Source organism: Pseudopipra pipra, chromosome 26, assembly GCF_036250125.1.
Source record: "Pseudopipra pipra isolate bDixPip1 chromosome 26, bDixPip1.hap1, whole genome shotgun sequence".
Taxonomy (NCBI): Eukaryota; Metazoa; Chordata; class Aves; order Passeriformes; family Pipridae; genus Pseudopipra; species Pseudopipra pipra.
Window position 1 is genome coordinate 6,150,173 of NC_087574.1, and position 17,101 is coordinate 6,167,273.

General features: G+C 61.9%; 1 protein-coding gene across 1 annotated transcript; it reads left to right on the forward strand.

Annotated features, from left to right (window-relative positions):
• The first annotated feature begins 13,607 nt into the window (after positions 1-13,607).
• NXPH3 (neurexophilin 3) lies at positions 13,608-16,426 on the forward strand. The gene is made up of 2 exons (XM_064636570.1): positions 13,608-13,931; positions 14,896-16,426. The coding sequence occupies exons 1-2, from the start codon at positions 13,875-13,877 to the stop codon at positions 15,625-15,627; spliced, it is 789 nt and encodes a 262-aa protein (XP_064492640.1). The 5' UTR covers positions 13,608-13,874; the 3' UTR covers positions 15,628-16,426.
• Positions 16,427-17,101: the final 675 nt, after the last annotated feature.

The window sequence follows — 17,101 nt, forward strand, 5'->3', positions numbered from 1 at the left end:
GTGGGGAGGTTGTGCTCCCTGGGATCCCTCACACAGGCTGGGAGTGCAGGGATGGGACAGGGGTGCCCTGACCCCTCCCCAGCTCGGCCCCCCTGGGAAATGACCTGGATAGTGTGGAGTGGGATTTTGGGAGCAGAACGGGATCACTGCCTGTTCCAGGGATGGGACAGGGGTGCCCTGACCCCTCCCCAGCTCGGCCCCCCTGGGAAATGACCTGGATGGAGTGGAGTGGGATTTTGGGAGCAGAATGGGATCCCTGCCTGTTCCAGGGAGGCCCAGGGGAGGAGCAGCAGGAGCTGTGGCTGCCCCATCCCTGGGAGTGTTGGACAGGGCTCGGAGCACCCTGGGGCAGTGGAATGGGATGGTTTTTAGTGTCCCTTCCCACCCAAACCATTCCATGATCCCGGGATCTCCCCGAGGAGGTGCCGACCCCACGTTTGGCCCCAGCAGCTCCAGCGGCTCCCGGAGAACAGCCCGGAGCTGATCTGCTCCTTCCATCTGCGCCCCTGGAGCAGCACCCACGGATATCCCCTTCCCTCCTGGAAGGGGTCTCAGCCCGGGGGTGGCAGGGAAATCCAGGGAGCAGGCTGGGAATGGCTGATGGGTAAAGCACAACCCCTGCCTGCTGTAGGTCCGAGGAGGAGGAGGAGGAGGAGAACATCCCTCCTGCCAGGACATGGAATTCCAGTCCCTCCTGCCAGGGACAGACATTCCATCCCACCCCTCCTGCCAGGACAGGGACACCCCATCCCATCCCTCCTGCCAGGACAGGGACACCCCATCCCATCCCTCCTGCCAGGGACAGACATTCCATCCCATCCCTCCTGCCAGGACAGGGACACCCCATCCCACCCCTCCTGCCAGGCCATGGACACCCCATCCCATCCCTCCTGCCAGGCCATGGACACCCCACCTGGCACCAGGGGGTGGGAGAACCCTCAGTCCAAGCCCCTGAGCTCCATCCAGGTGGGATGAGCTCCCGCCGTTCCCAGGGCAGGGGTAACAGGGATGTCAGGAGGCAGGAGCAGGAGCTGCAGTCAATCCCCCTGCCTGGGGGGAGCAGAGCAGTGGGAAGGGTCGAAGGAAGTGCCCCAGAGCTCTGCCCCCATCCATGGGCAGGAAAACAGCGGGAAAACGGCTCCGGGACGAGCTTGGAAAAGGGCAAAGGGCCCGAGGGGAGGAGGCCACACGTGCCTGGGACGTGCCCCTTGTTGGGCTACAGCAACCAGCAGCATCCCTGCATCCCACACAGCCCCTGGAAAACGAGAGTCCCTGTGGGATCATCGGCTGCCTCCAGCCATCCGAAAATCCTTGGGAGATGTGAGGAATAAATCCATATCCTGCCCCCCTTCCCTCTCTGCCCGCTGGGATCTGGTTCCTCCGTTTGTTTGTTTGTTTGTTGTGCTGGATAAAGATCCCTGTGTGGGGAAAGGGGTGTGAAAACCAGCCCCTCCACAGATCCAGTGTCTCCTTGGAGCTGCAAGGGGTGGGAATAAACCTTGGGATAAACCTTGGAACGCACGAAGTTTGTTCTAAGAGGGGATCAAAGGGGATAAAAAGGGATAAAAACTGACTGAGAAGAGTTTAACGAGAGATAATTTAATTAAACAAGGCAAACATGACCCGGATCAGGGTGGGACCTTTCACATCCTACCCTGGATAAATCCAGGGATGTTAAAGGGGTTTTTGGCACCCGGATCCCGAAAGCTTCCGTGGAGCAGAAGTGGATTTCCCAGGGCACTTTAGGGAGCACTGAAGGAGCCGAGCTCAGCCCCGGCAGGACCAGTCTGTGCTGGGAGGGCAGCACCTCCCAGCATCCAGCAGATCCCTGCTCCAGATCCCAGGAAAGGAAGGCTCACCCGCAGGGAGAGAGCAGCTCCCAGCACCTGTTTTCCAGCGGTTTTAATTCCCGTGGGGAATTCCCGGAGGAGGAGGAGGGGCTGGAGGAGGGGCTGCTCTTCCCGGGCTGTCCCAGGTGGAGCCCACGGGATCCTGTCCCTGTATCCCCCCCCAGCACGGGGACAGCTGGATTTGGGACAGCTGGACGGGGCTGGGATCCTGGCTGGGATCCAGGGGCTGCTCCAGCCGGGAGCTGCTCCCACCTGCCCCGTGGCATCGGAATTACCCGCCCTGGGCCCGGGAGGGCAGAGCGGGGGGATTCCCACTTCAAAAGGAAGGATCAGCAGGAGGAACAACTGGCACCTTCTCCCAGCTCCAGGGATGCCCGAGCCTGTGGATAATGCTGCTAATTCTGGGATGCTGGCAGCGCTCCCGGCCACCCGAGCTGTGGGCTGGGGGCTGAGCTCCCCCCACAGCAGCTCCTGGCGAGGACCACCCAGTCCCACCTCCCTGGGGGTGCCCAGACGGCCTCCAGGAACGACTTCCCAGCCAGAGCCAAGCACCAGCAGCTCCCACGGGGCGTCTGGAAGCGGAGACCATCCAAGGAATGGGATGAGGTCCCCCTGGAGCAGCTGGGTCTGAGCCTGCTCTGACAACAACCAGAGTGTGTGGGGGGAACATCCCACCCCAGAGCCAAGGGAAGCCAAGGAAAACTAAGGAAAGCCAGGCCTCCCAGACATCCTAATCCTCATCCCCCGGGCCCAGCCCCTCCTCCAGGAGCCTTCCCGGGGCGGGAAGCGCAGCCAAGGCTCCGAGAGCTCCGTGAACCCTCCGGAGCAGCCCCTGGCCCATGGGATGCTCCCTGTTTGTTTCTGCAGCCCCTGGCCCATGGGATGCTCCCTGTTTGGTTCTGCAGCCCCTGGCCCATGGGATGCTCCCTGTTTGGTTCTGTGAGGCCGTTCCTCCCTCCCTGGCACAGCAGATCCCCCTTTGGATGGGACCCTGGTTTTCTCTTGGAGACCCTGGAATGAACCCGGGGTGTTGGACTCCCAGGTCCCTGTGTGGGCTGGGAATCCTGGGAATGCCCTGGATTGTTCCCAACCCCCTTGCTGCCTCTTCCCAGCATCCCTGCCTCCTGCCTGCCTCACTGGCTGCTGCTCCTTCCCACTCCTGCCCTCCCAAAGGCCCTGGGGCTCCGTCCTCCCCCATCCCGAGCTGGGGGATCCGGGGGGTCCGGAGCAGCCCTGGGCACTTCCCACCTCTGGGGGTTGTTCTTGGTCCCTCTGGAAAAGGCAGGAGGGGGATCTGCCACCCATGGAGAGCGAGTCTGGGGGCCTGGCTGATGGCAGGGGCAGGTTCTGGGAACCAGGGAGGCTGAAATTCCAGAGGATCTGGCCGGGAGCAGCCGCAGCCACCCGGGCACGGTGGCCCAGAGCCAGCCCGGAGCACCGGAGTGTTCCTGCAGCTCCTTCCCTGCTCCAGACCCCTCCTGCCTCTCCCTTCTCCCTGGCTGTGATTCCCACATCCCATGGATCAGCTCAGCACGATGCAGCCCAGTTCTCCCTCTCCCATCGCTCTCCCAACAGGCACTGCCGGGAATGAACTGGGATGAGCGTCCTCTCCATCCACCCTTTTCCTGGAAAACACTCAGTCCCACCAGGAATCATTCAGCAAAGGGGCAGGGCCGTTCCTGGACACCTCCCCTGTCCCACGATGCCAGCAGGAACCTCGGAGCAGAGACTCCAAGGAAAGGGTGAAGCCCTGGATTGAGGTGCAGGGCTCATCCCAACCCTCGCCCCCATTCCCAGCCCTGGACTCATCCCCAGAGCCCTCCAGGGGCTCTTTGTCTCCCACAGCCGGGAGCAGGGAGAGGCACTGGGAGTTCTGGGAGCCCAGGGAAGGAGCAGGGAGAGGCACTGGGAATTCTGGGAGCCCAGGGAAGGAGCAGGGAGAGGCACTGGGAGTTCTGGGAGCCCAGGGAAGGATCCAAGGGTGCTCTGAGCACCCAGGGGTGCTCTGCTGGTCCCTTTCCAGGGGGTGGGGAAGGCCCAGGGCAGCTCAGCTGGAATCCCTCTGGAATGAGCTGCATCCAGGGCTCCATTCCCTGGGCAGGGGAGAACAAAGTCTCTTCCCAGGAATTCTCCCAGGACTGAGCTGACAGCAGGGGTTTTTGGGGTGCTGCCTGTGCAGCCCAGACCCCCCCCAGGCTGAGCCCAGCCCCGGATTTGGGATCCGATCCCTGCAAAGGAACCCTCTGCTCTGCTCCCACAGCCTGGGATTTACAGAATCAGTCCTTGGATGAATTCCTGCAGATATTTCCACTTTCCCTGGGAGGTTTGGGGTTGTTTCCCCCCTGTTCTCCACGGCTCTGGCATCAGCTGTGCTCTCCCAACAGGGAGGGGGAGCCGGGGCAGCAGCCGGCTCGGGTTGCAGCCTCCACACATTTCCAGGCTCTTGGAGCCCTGGTTCCCACCAAGAAAGGCTGGAAAACTCGATCTGTCGGGGCCACCTAACCAGAACCACATGGATGCAGCCCCAAGGAACCCGAGAGGGATGTCAGGGGGATCAAAGGGAGGGACAAATGACCGGAATGACCCACGGGAGAGGGTTGGGAAGAGCCAGCGCCGGGTGGGGACGTGGAGATGTCCCAGCAAGGGGAGGGGGAAGGTGTCCAGGGCTGGAAAAGAGGGATTTGGAACCTCAGGGCAGAGGGGATATGGATGCAGAGGGAATTGGAACCCGAGGGCAGAGGGGATGTGGATCCAGGACAGGGAAGGGGCTGAGTTACACCCGGGGGGAAATCCATGGGAATTCCCACGGAAACAGGAGCTCCTGCTCACGTGTGGAGTGAGCAGCTGAACACTCCAATCCAGGGCAAGGAAAAGTCCCCCAGAAGCACTTAAAATGTTTGCCTGGAATCCCCCCAGCCTGGCAGGATTAAGGGCATTACAGTGAATTCCAGCCAAATTCATCCCGGTGGGGCAGCCCAGGAAAGGCTCCTGGAGCCGCCTGAGCCTCCTGGTCAATCATCCCTCCGGCTCTGTCCAACCCCCTCTTCCCAACTCAAGAGCTCCTTTTGCCTCTGGAGCCTCCTGATGCCCATGGAACCCCCCTGTGCCGGCCCCTCGTGTCCCCCCGGCCCGAGGGGGAAGAGTCTCCCTCTGAAAAGCCACCAGGGCTCCAAAACCGGATTAAATGTCACATTTTGGGTTGATTCAGAGTGTTTATTTCCACCCAAACCCACCAGGGTAAAAGGCTTTGGGGAGCTCTCCCTTTTTCCCCCTTCCTTTTCCCCCTTTTCCAGGACATTCCCCTGCTCCCCCTGCCCAGCCCGACAAACAACCCCTGGCCCCATTATTCCCCCTTACACTCCCCCACTGCCAGAAACCCTCAGGGCTTTTCCAACCTCATCCCAAACTTCCCCCCTTGCTCCGGGGGGACGGACGAACCCTCCGGGATAACGACCCCCGAGCCCCAAATTCCCTGTAATCCCTGCCCCCGGAATGTTTGCAGCAGGAGGGGAGCATGGCCATGATCCAGAGGGGGCAGGGCAGGTATTCCAGGCCGTTCCCACAGTATTCCAGGGCTCACACTCCATCAGCCTGGGAAGGCTCCAAGCCGGGGGCGGCCGAGGGAGCGGAGCCGCTTCCGTCCCAGGGATCGGATTCTCCCGGAAAAACCACCTGGTTTGGGCTTGTTTGGGGGATCTGGGCTGGAGGGGAGGGGGGATGCACAGGATGAAGGGGGGGCAGCCAGGGGGGGTTGGATCCGTGTGTCCCACCTGGATCCACGTCCCGAGGGGTCACCCGGGGCTGGGCTTGGCTTTGGAGCTGCTCTGGAGCAACGGGGGAAAAAAAGGGAGAGGGGGGAAAGAAAGAGGGGGAAAAAGGAAAGGGAAACAGGAAGAGAGAAAAAAGGAAGGGAGGGAGAAGGAAGGAAAGAAAAGGAAAGGAAAATAAAAGGGAGGGGGAAGGGAAGGGGGGAGAAAAGGAAGAGGGGAAAAAAAAGGAAGGCAAAAAAAAAGGTGAGGAAAAAAGGAAGGGAAAAGGAGGAAGGGAAAATAAAAGAAAGGAAAAAAAGGAAGGAGGGAATAATCCTGCAGCGCTTGCAGGTGCCCCAACACCCCCTGGCTCTGCTCACCCCTGACCCCCCAGCTGCCTCAGCCCTGCCAAAAAGCACCAAATCCAGCCAAAACCCACCAAATCCAGACAAAAAGCACCAAATGCAGCCCCAAAGCCCCAGAGCCCCAGAGCCCCAAATCCCAAATCCCAGCCCTGCAGCAGCTCCTGGGTGCTCAGGGCTCAGGAGCAGCTCCGGGGTTGCCGCATCCCAGCTTTGCTCCTTCCAGGGTTTTGGGGCAATTCCTGCCGTTCCCGAGGCTCTGCCTTTCCCTGGGCTGGGTTTTCCCCCCCTGCTCTGCCCCAGCACCGGGAGGGTCGGTGGGAGGGAAGCAGCTCCAGGAGCTGCCGGGCTGCTCTTTTCCCGGTGGATAATTCCCATTTTCCCTGGAAGCGAGCGGATTCTGTGCCTCCAGCCCCTTTCCCTCCCGGCAGCCCTGTCAGGAGGAGGCAGAGCGTGGAGAGCTGACAGGCTCAGCTCCCCAGGGCCCCCCGATGGATTTGCTCCTGGAGAACGATGGGGCTCCTCCTGGTTGCTCCGGTGGCCTCATCCCGGGCGGGGGAGATCCTTGGATCCCTCCCAGCCCAGGACATTCCTGATCCCGGGTAGTTTGGGAGCCACGAGGAGGAGCCGTGGGGGTCCCAACCCTTCCTGTGCCCCCCCAGCCTGGCCCAGGCCCGTGGGGGGGTTTTGGGGTGTCCAAAGGGGGGGGGTTGGGCTGGATGATCCCGTGGATCCCTCCCAGCTCCAGGGATTCCAGGATTCCTCCGGGAATTGCCTCTGGGGTTGGTTTATCCTTCTCCAGGCTGGGGGGGGGGTCACATCCCACTCCCCCTCCATGCTGGGTGTCCTTCCCCCTCGGTGTCTGGGGGTCGGGGTGACCCCCCAGTGACCCCCAGTGACTCCCAGTGACCCCCAAGGACCCCCCAGAGACCCCCCAGCGACCCCCAGTGACTCCCAGTGACTCCCAGTGACCCCCAGTGACCCCCCAGAGACCCCCCAGTGACCCCCAGTGACCCCCAGTGACCCCCCAGAGACCCCCAGTGACTCCCAGTGACTCCCAGTGACCCCCCAGTGACTCCCAGTGACCCCAGTGACCCCCCAGGGACCCCCCAGTGACCCCCAGTGACTCCCAGTGACTCCCAGTGACCCCCCCAGTGACCCCCAGTGCCCCCCAGTGCCCCCCCCAGTGCCCCCTCCTGCCCTGCCAGTGCCTGTTCCTGTGTTTTATCCGTTCCTGCCTGATGCAGATTCCATCAGGAGCCCCTGGAGCAGGGACAGAGCTCTGCTCCCCCCCCCAGGACATTTCCAGCCTCTCCTCCACGGAAGATTTCCCTGTCTTTTCATTTTTAACTATTACTTTACTATCCTTACCGTTTTATTCCATCCCAACCAGTTGCTGCCTCGTTTATTTTTGGTTTTGCTCTGATTTAGGGACAAACCCCCCCTGTCCGGGGGCTGGATCTGCTTCCCTGCCCATCCCACTCCCAGAGGATCCAAAGCTCCAGCACCAGGGAAGGGACTGGGAGGTTCTTCCCCCGGAATTCCGGGGGTCCCTGGAGGGCAGGAGAGCAGCAGCTCCCTCAGCCTTGGGGTGGCTTCTGAGGTTTCAGCGAGTTAAGGCAACAAATTGTGCGTTTAAGTGGAAGCTGCTCTGCCCCTTCCCAGGGGACATCCCGGGCCAGGATCCGGGAGAGCAGCAGCAGCAAAATCAATTATTATTATTATTGGAGAAAGCCAAGCTCACTCCAGAGCTCTCCCCTCCTCCTGGCAGCTCCCTTCGGGTTTGGGTTTTGTTTTTATTGTGGTTCTCTGGCTCAGATTTTCCCATCCTGGTTTTTCAAAGTGGGGATGGGACGAGGATTCAGGAGGCAGGGATGAGGCTGCGCCTCCAGGGCCCTTCCCGGGCAGGGTTTGCCCAAAGAAAAGCTGAATCAGGGCCCAAAACCCTCCATTATTTGGCTGTGAATGTGCCCTGCGAGATGATTAACCCCAGACCCGGGCAAGAATCGCTCCAGCCTAATTGGATTTTGCTTTCCCTGTTCCCGCAGCTTTTTTGTGCTCCTGAGTTTGTTATTTATAGAAAACATCTGTCAGGGGGTTGGCCGGGCCTGGGGTGGGAAATTTGGGTGATTTCTGGGGTTAACAAATCCGGGAAAAACCAGCAGTTCCACCAAAATAGTGGTGATCCCTCTAAATCCCTTCAGGGGAGGGATGCCAGGAGTGAGGGGACATCCCAGGGGCCTCCCTGTCATCAGCAGTGGCAGGAAAAAAAGCCACAATTCCCTGAAAAAAATAGATTTCCTGGGGAAAAAAAAAAATAGATTTACAATTCCCTGGAAAAAAAAAAAACAAACAGATTTAGAAAAAAATAGATTTACAGTTTCCTGAAAAAAAAATAGATTCCCTGGAAAAAAAGATAGATTTGCAATTCCCTGAAAAAAACAGGTTTTGGAAAAAAATAGATTTTTTTTTTCCACTCCTGGCTTAAAAAGAAAAAAAAAAAAAAAAAAGCCTTGCAGGAAGGCAGGAAATTTCCAGTCCTGCTGGGAGAAGCCAGGGATGGCTTTTCCAGGTAAAATTTTCCTGCTGCTGACTAAGGCAATTATTCCAGCTGTGATTGAGCCGGGTAATGAATCCCAGGGATGGAATATGGGAGGTCAAGGGTTTGGAGATGTTCCTTCTCCCCGTCCCTGCCCAGCCTTGGGAAGCTTTTCCTCGGCTTTTCTCCTCCCGGGGAGCCCGGGCTGGGGGGGATTCCAGTGGGAATTCCTGCCTTTCCAAGGAGTCTGGGGTGGCTCTGGGACAACCCGGCTGCAAATCCCTGATCCAAACCCGCTCTCCTGGAGGGGAGCGTTGTGTCCTCCCGAGCTTTCCCGGGACAAACACGGCTCTGCCTCTCTGGGCCAGGAACAAGGGGCTGCAGGGCGGGTTTGGGGCTCCCGGCCCGGGATTGGGGGATTTTCCTGCCCAGCCCCGGCCGGGGATGCCCACAGCAGCTCCTGCCTGCACCCAGAGCAGCTCCCTGCCTGTGCCCAGAGCAGCTCCTGCCTGTACCCAGAGCAGCTCCTGCCTGCACCCAGAGCAGCTCCTGCCTGCACCCAGAGCAGCTCCCTGCCTCCCTCTGCAGCCGTTCGGCAGAAGGGGCTCCCTGGGATCGGCCTCTTCCCGGGTCAGGATTCGCTCCCGGTCCTTCCCCAGCCCCCCCTCCTGCTCCACCTCCCGCATCCCTCCAGCCCCACATCCCACAGCACATCCCAAACCCCTCCGGCCCCACATCCCAAACCCCTCCGGCCCCACATCCCAAACCCCTCCGGCCCCACATCCCACAGCACATCCCAAACCCCTCCAGCCCAACATCCCAAACCCCTCCAGCCCCACATCCCGAACCCCTCCAGCCCCACATCCCACAGCACATCCCAAACCCCTCCAGCCCCACATCCCAAACCCCTCCGGCCCCACATCCCGCAGCACTTCCCAAACCACACCCATGGCTCTCCAGCTCCCCCCGGACCCCCAAATCCACCCTATTTTCAGTCTCCCTCCCAGTTCTCCAGGAAAATCCCATCACCTGGGGGTGCCCATGAGAGGAAAGGGGAACAGGGAGGAACCTTTGGATTTGTTTTCCCCCCTAAAAATCCAAACAGGCTTTGGCTGAGAGGCCTCAGCGCTCGGGGCTGCAGGGAGGGGTCACTCTGGGAAATGATCATTCCCCATTCCTGGAAAAGGGAAGGGAGAGAACCCCGGGCACGGTGGGAGCAGGGCAGGGAGCTGGGACTGTGCAAGAGGAGGGATTTAGGGGCAATTCTCCCAGTGGGTTCCAAAGGCAAAACCAAACTGGTCTTTGGAGGCCCCTGGTTTGTGACTCCCAGGAAGGGGGATCTGACCTGGCTGGATCCAGCTGGATCCAGGGGAGGGCTGAGCACAGCCAGGGGTGGGTCCTTCAGCTCCAAACCTCCCATCTGGCAGCTCAGTATGAACCAGGATTTTAGGACAACATCCCTTCTGTGCAAATGAACACAAAATCTGGAGCTGCTTTATGTGCAGGAGCAGCAGGAGATGCACAGGCACACGCAGGGATATTTTGGGATGAAATCCCTTTGTTTTGCTGCCTGGCACCCCCAGGAACCTGCCTCTCCCCCCCAGCTTTGCTCCTGAGCCCCTGAACTCAAATCAGCCCAAAAAAACCCCTTTTGCTGCCCAAGGAAAGGCCCTGGGAGAGCCCGGGCTGAGTTATCCGTGTTTTCCCGTGTTCCTGGGGGCCGACAGCTCCCACCTGCTCCCCGTGTGCCGGGAGCTCCAGCCCCCGTGTGCTGTGTCCCTCCAGCCCAGCCCTGAAGGCCGAGCACATCCAGCAGCTCCTGGGAAAGAGGCAGGAGCCAAAGCAGGGAACTGCAGCTCAGTGGAGCCGGGGACAGAATCACCTTGGGCCCTTGGGCTGCGAAATGCAAATAAGGATCGAAGCCTCCTCCTCCTCCTCCTCCTCCTCCTCCTGCTGCGGCTTCACAGGGCAGCTGGGGCTGGATATCCCTCTGAATCAACCCCAGAATTCCCTCCCTGCCTGCCCTTCCAGCTGGCAGAGGTGAGGGCTGGGCTTCCCCCTCTGCCCCTAAACCTCTGCCCGAGCCTCTCCCTGCCCTCCCCAGCTCGGCTTCTCTCCCAGAGCACCGTCACTCTCAGGGATGATGAGGGTTTTTTGGGATTTCGGGGTTTTTGGGGGGATTTGGGCATTCAGAGCCTGCTTTCCCTGGAGCCGAGGGGGTTTGTGGGGCCTCAGGTGCCTCCTCCAGGCTGCTTTTCTCCTCCTCCACGGCACCAGGGGATCATCCTTGTGGTGATGACCCTCCAAGGGACCTGCCGGGCATCCCACAGGAGCCACCAGGACCCCCGGCCTCGGCCCGTCTTCCCAGCGCAGGGTCCCACTAGAGGGCAACAGAAAACCAGGAAAGAAAGGCTGGGAAAGGGCCTGGCAGCACCACCGAGGCTCCTTTCGGTTCAGCTTCAGAGAAATGACTCCTGAAAAAACTGGCTCCGGTGCTTCCCGGTGTCCCGGGGTGGGATCTGTGTCTGCCCCGGGAGCGGGGCTGAGCCCTCACCCCAAAAACAACCTGGGCCGGGGGACGTGTCCCTGCCCGTGGAATGGGATGAGCTTCAAGGTCCCAAACCACTCCAGGATTCCATGAAAACCAGCCCCTGCTCGCTGCCCTGGCAGGAACATCCCTCCCAGAGGGCCCAATTCCCTGGATCTGGGGCGAAAAAAGAGCTTTCCCAAAGCTCCATAAAACAGGTGGATGAGCAAAGCCAGAGGCAAAGGTAATGCCACCCTCAACAGCCACCCGGAGGAAGACCAGGATGGCCCTTCCAGTGCCACCTCCATCCCAGCCCGGGCACACCCCGCAGGGGAAGGAGTTTTTGGATGTGTGGGAAGCAGCGCCCGGACATTCCATGGCCCCTCCCGCCCCAATCCCACCCGGCTGCACAGCACCGGGATCCAATTCCCAGGGTTTCAGAGGAAACCTGTCCCCGAACGCTGGGATGGGTTTATTTGGGAGCTCGGCCCGAGCAGAGCCCGGGATGGGCCCTGGGACTGGGACACGGCCCGGGCCGGGACCGGAGGAGCCCGGGGGATTATCCCACCTCCATCCCGGGAGTGGGAAGCGCCAGCCCCGCTCTCCCCGCGCACGGGCTGTTCCGGGAGCTCCGGGGGGAGCCGCGGCAGCAGCAGCTCCTAAATCAGCCCTTTTTTTACGCCGCTCCAGCCCCGCTCCCTCCCGGCGGCGGGAGAGCCGGGCAGTCGCGTTAAATCAGTTTTATCCCTCGTTCTCCCTCCTCGTGCCGAGCCGTGCTGACCTCAGCTCAGCCCCGGACTCACGGGGAGCCAAATGGGAGCCGCGGAGCCGCTCCCTAAAATATTTCCCCTCCCGGAGCCGGCCTGGGAACAGGCGGGATGCACCCGGCGCTGGGAGGGGGGTGCGGACCCGGACACGCGGCTCTGGGAGGGCTTTTAAGGAGATCAGAGCCGGGAATGACTGAAAAGCAGGTGATGGCAGAGGCATTTGGGAGTTTTATGAGGATCTTTTATGGAAATCACGGGAGTTGGGGACGTGCAGCCCGTTAAAGGCTCCCGGCGCCGCCGGGGCCAGCCCGGCGTTAGTGCCTCCATATATCCTCCAGCGCCGCGTTCCCGCGGCTTTTAGGAGGCTCCAGGGCCCTTCCAGCGCCGCTCTTGGATGAATATCCTGCAGTTTAACAGCCCTGGCTACCGGGAAGCTCGTTTTTGGGGGATCCATCACTCCTCTGCTCCCCTCGGGGGAGGGAACGCGGCTCCCCCGGCCCCGCGCTGGTGTCAGAGCTGGGGGATCATAAAGGTGGGAAAAGATCCCAAGCTCCAGACCCAGTAACACCATTCCCACTAAACCACATCGTGAAGGGCCGTGTCCACTTGTCCTCCTGTGTCCCCCAGTGCCACCGTTCCAGCCGAGCTCAGCAGGGAGGAAATCCCGATTTAACCCCCAGGTGATTCCAGTGGCCCCTGGCCAAGAGGTCCATTCCAGCCCGATCCAGCTTTCCCACAAACCCGGGAGACACCCACCTTTCCTCCCCTGTCCAGCCCCACAGTCCCAGAGGGAATCTGGCCCGGTTTGCCCAGTGCTGGGGGGAGAGGATCCTGCACCACCCAACGGGCCCTTTCCCTGGATTTTGTCCCATCTTCAGCATCACGGCGGGATTGGCATTTCCAAAGGAGCTCAGGAAAAGGGGGGGCACGAAAAGGATGCGGAGAAGAAGGAAAAGGGATGTGAAGAAGAGGAATTGTCCCTCTTATTTCCTTTTTAAGGGCAGTGCTCCCTGACATCCCTTTAATTCTGGGATAAACTAGAGGGAATGGGATGGGAAGAGCTGATCCCCGGGCAGAGGGTGGTGCCGCAGTCCCGGTGGGAGCAGCGGCAGCTCCGCAGGGCAGAGTCCCCGCGGGGTCCCCCCTGTCCCCCCGTCCCGGTCCCTCCGTGACGGGGTCCCCCAGCCCGGGACGCTCCTCTCCAGGGAGCCCATCCCAGAGCCCGCTGAGCCCCCGGGACCCTCCCCGGGGCATTTCCTGGGCCGCGGGCAGCAAAGGGTTATCCCGGAGGTGCTCCCGGCACCTGGGAGGGGAGGGAGGGAACGAGGAGGGGACCGAGCGAGGAGGGGACCGAGCGGAGTTTCACTGAGACTCCAGCGGGGCTGCGAGGAGCAGGCGGAGGAGCAGAGGGGCGGGGGGGGCACAGAGAGGGGCACGGAGGGGGCAAAAAGAGGGGCAGGGGGGCGGTCAGGGGGACGGGAAGGGGAGCAACAATCGGGGGCAGACGGGGGGGGACAGAGGGGCGGGAAAGGGGGCAGGGGAGCAGGCAGGGGAACAGAGGAGCAGGCAGGGGAACAGAGGAGCAGGCAGAGGGGCAGAGAGGCAGGGACAGGGGGGTCAAGGAGGGTCAAGGGGGTCAAGGAGGCAGAGGGGCAGGAAAGGAGGGTAAGAAGGCAGAGGAGCAATCGGGGAACAGACAGGGGAGCAACAGTCGGGGGGCAGGCAGAGGGGCAGGAAGAGGAACAGGGGAGCAGGCAGGGGAAGAGGGGAGCGGGCAGAGGGGCAGGCAGAGGGGTCGGAAGGGGGGCGAGGAGGCAGAAGGACGAGCAGGGGCGGCAGCGGCAGCGGGCGAAGCCGCCTCCCGCCGCCCGGACCCGGCACAACGGGGCGGGAGCTGCCGGAGCCACCATGGGCCGGGGGGGGCCGTAGGAAGCCGCTGGCACAGGGGGACACCCCCCGCCCCTCGCTCACGTCCCTCGCTTAAAAAAGGGAGGGAAAAAAAAAAAATAAAAGCCGAAAAACGCACCCGAACCCTCCGCGAATTCGGAGCCAGGGAGAAGGCGGCGGCACCGGCTGGAAAATGCATCTTCCTCGGAGCTGCGTCCTCCTCCTCATCCAGGGGAGCATCTCGCTGCTGGTGAGCGCTGGGGAGGGGAAGGGAAGGGAAAAGGGGGCTGCAGGGGCCGGGGGGTCGCGCTGCCAAAGGGACGGGGGTCGCTGACAGCCGGCACCAATTCCCAAATCCATTCGTCCATCCCTCCCCACCCCCTGGAAAAAACAGGGGTCCCAAAAGTTCTGCTGTTTGGCAGCGGGTGCCGGGCAGGGCTGGCGAGAAGGAACCTCCTGATCACCCTAAAAACCCGCACCCCGGCCCGGCAGTCCTGGCACCGCTGCTGGGGGGCAGCTCGACCACCCCGAGGGGGTCTGGGCTGGGGCAGAGCGGGGGCACAGGCCGGCTCCGACCCCTGCTTCCCGCAGCTTCCTCTGCTTCCCGCAGCTTCCTCTGCTTCCCGCAGCTTCCCCCGCTTCCCGCTGCCTCCTCTGCCGGCTCGGCCCGGGGGAATCACCCCGGGGGTCTGCTCGGCCCCCCAGCACCGAGCCCAAGGGGTGCAGCACCTCCCTCCTGCCCAGGCCCCCCCCCCGGTTGGGGTTATTTTGGGGTCCCGGCCGGCGGCGGGAGCGGAGTTTGCAGAGGAGCCCTCGGAGGCAAAGGGCACCTCCCCGGGGAGGGCTCTGCTGGCCCCTGCCCTGTCCCACCCTCCGGCTCCGGCTGTCCTGGGTGTGAAGGTCACAGGGTGGGCACCCTCCCCTTGGCACCCCCCGAGCCCCCTCTCCCCGGGGTCCCCAGGGATCCCTGAGGAGCCACGGCCGGGCTGCACCAGCCCCGAGCAAACTGGACCCGTTCCAGCTCCTTCCACCCGTCCCTGAGCATCCCTGGGAGAACGAGGGGAGGGAAGAGCTGCTGCCAGAAGGGAAATATGGAACGGGAGAGAATGGAGAGGGAAGGGAAGGCAGGAAAGCCCGGGTGAGGAAGGGGATGGGGAAGGGGGTGGTGACCCGGTGACCTCCCCTTCTCTCCCGCTCCACCGTGGCTGTTCCAGGTGCTCTGTGCTCCAGAGGATCCAGGGAAAGGTGCGGAGCAGCGGGAAGCCCAGAGCCAGGAGAGAGCCCCAGCGCAGAAGATGAGGGAGCTGCTCTCCCCAGAGCCCCTCCTGGCCCCGACCCTCCTGCAGAACACGACCCTCGTGGAGCTGGGGAGCGGCTCCCGGCAGCTGTGGGACATCCTGGAGAACCTGTCGGGGCGGGAGCAGCCCCCCCAGCCCCGGGCACGCAGGGACTCGGGGCCGGCCCCGGGCAAGCTGAAGAAGATTTTCGGCTGGGGGGATTTCTACTCCAACATCAAGACGGTGAAGCTGAACCTGCTGATCACGGGCAAGGTGGTGGATCACGGCAACGGCACCGTCAACGTCTTCTTCCAGCACAACTCCACCGGGCAGGGCAACATCTCCGTCAGCCTCGTGCCGCCCACCAAGGCCGTGGAGTTCGACCTGGAGCAGCAGATCTTCATCGAGGCCAAGGAGTCCAAGATCTTCAACTGCCGCGTGGAGCGCGAGCGCGTGGATCGCGCCAGGAAGACGTCGCTGTGCACCTTCGACCCCGCCAAGACCTGCTCGCAGGAGCACACGCGCAGCCACGTGGCCTGGGCCTGCTCCAAGCCCTTCAAGGTCATCTGCATCTACATCACCTTCTACAGCACGGACTACAGGCTGGTGCAGAAGGTGTGTCCCGACTACAACTACCACAGCGACGTGCCCTACTTCCCCTCGGGGTGACCCCGGGGCAGGCGGGGCTGGGGGAGGGATGGGGTGGTTTGTGGGGTTTAGGGATGGGCCCCAGAAAGCAGGAGCGAGGAAGGAAGAGGAGGATTTTCCCTCTTTCCCCATGTCAAAGAGGAGGGTGTCAGGCTGAGCCCGGCCTGGATCCCTGGTCTGTGGAGAGGAGGCGAGGGCTGAATTCAGGAGGTGGGGAGTGGGACGGAAAGCCACGAGCAGACTCGAGTTCCTCGGTGCAATAAGGGGTGGTTTGCCTGGGTCTGGGCCAGCGTGGTCCCAAAAGGTCGTGACCCCAGGCCAAGGGGGCTCCAGAGGGAGGGTCACACCTGGAGCAGAGGGAAGAGGGACCTCAAGGGGGGGAGGAAGGAACCATGGGCAGCCCCCTCATCTCCCCCCAGGAGCTGGGGATGAGTTTTCCCACCACCTTGGTGGTTTTCCCAGCACCTTGGGGTGCCAGGGGCTGTTGGGATGGACACGGGGAGCCGGGACCATGCCAGGGTGCCACCCCAGCCCCGCTCACCCCGGGGGGTTCCAGGGACCTGGAATTGGCTCCCTGGGCAGAGGAGCCCTGGCGGGGCTGCAGGCACAGGGTGTGATTCATGTGGCTCCCCTGCTGCTCTGATTCATGTGTTTTCCTCCACCTCACCTGCTGCTGATCCTGATCCCTGCCCGGCTCCCCCACCCGGATCTGAGCCCACGAGCAGGGGGAGCTCTGGGAGCAGGATGGAATTCACTGGGCAGGAAAAGAAACTCCCCCCCTGCTGACCTGGAGAGAGGGAATAAAATCTTCCTGGTGGCACCAGGGCAGGCCAAGTGTTTTTCCTGGGAATGCTCCGTGTCCTCAGGGGGCAGGAGGACAAACCTGTGGGTTGGGAAGGAGGCAGTGCCGTGGTCCCTGTCCAAGTCCAGCTCCATCCTGGGCCTTCCAGGAACTGGGAGTTGGGTCCAGCTTTGGGGGCCGCCAGGACCTGGACCTTCACCTGGATATTTGGCTGCTGCTGCTTGTGCAGAGCTCGTTCTGCACCTCTGAGGGGTGTTCCCAACCTCCTCCCCCTCCCAGGCATCCAAGCTCCAGGCTCCCACCCAGGTGGGTATCCCCAGCTGATGGATATTCCCAACTGATGGCTGTTCCCAACCTCTTCTCCTTCCCCAGACATCCAAACCTCAGTCTCCCACTTTTTTTGGCACATCCCCTCCTACAGAAAAGACCAAAAAAAAAGCTGCTTCTCCTCCCCTTTCCCTTTCCCCCCAAACTCCCCACAGCCAGGAGCAGGGGGCCAACCCAAAAATCCCCCTGGACACCCTCACAGAATTCCAGGACAGGTGTTACCCCAAGAACAGGTTTTATGCTCCAGCCTTCCCAAATTAAATTCCTTCTCCACACCTCGGAGAGGTTTCCTGGCTGTTGGCAGAGCTTCAGGATGTGCAGCTTCTCCAGCAAGACAGGAGCTGCTTCCAGAACCCACAGAGCCTC

Bases quoted from the DNA above. Each gene is read 5' to 3' on its own strand.
- NXPH3 (XM_064636570.1), top strand. From the start codon at position 13,875: ATGCATCTTCCTCGGAGCTGCGTCCTCCTCCTCATCCAGGGGAGCATC. The intron at 13,932-14,895 runs GTGAGCGCTGGG...TGGCTGTTCCAG, and splicing joins AGGGGAGCATCTCGCTGCTG to GTGCTCTGTGCTCCAGAGGA.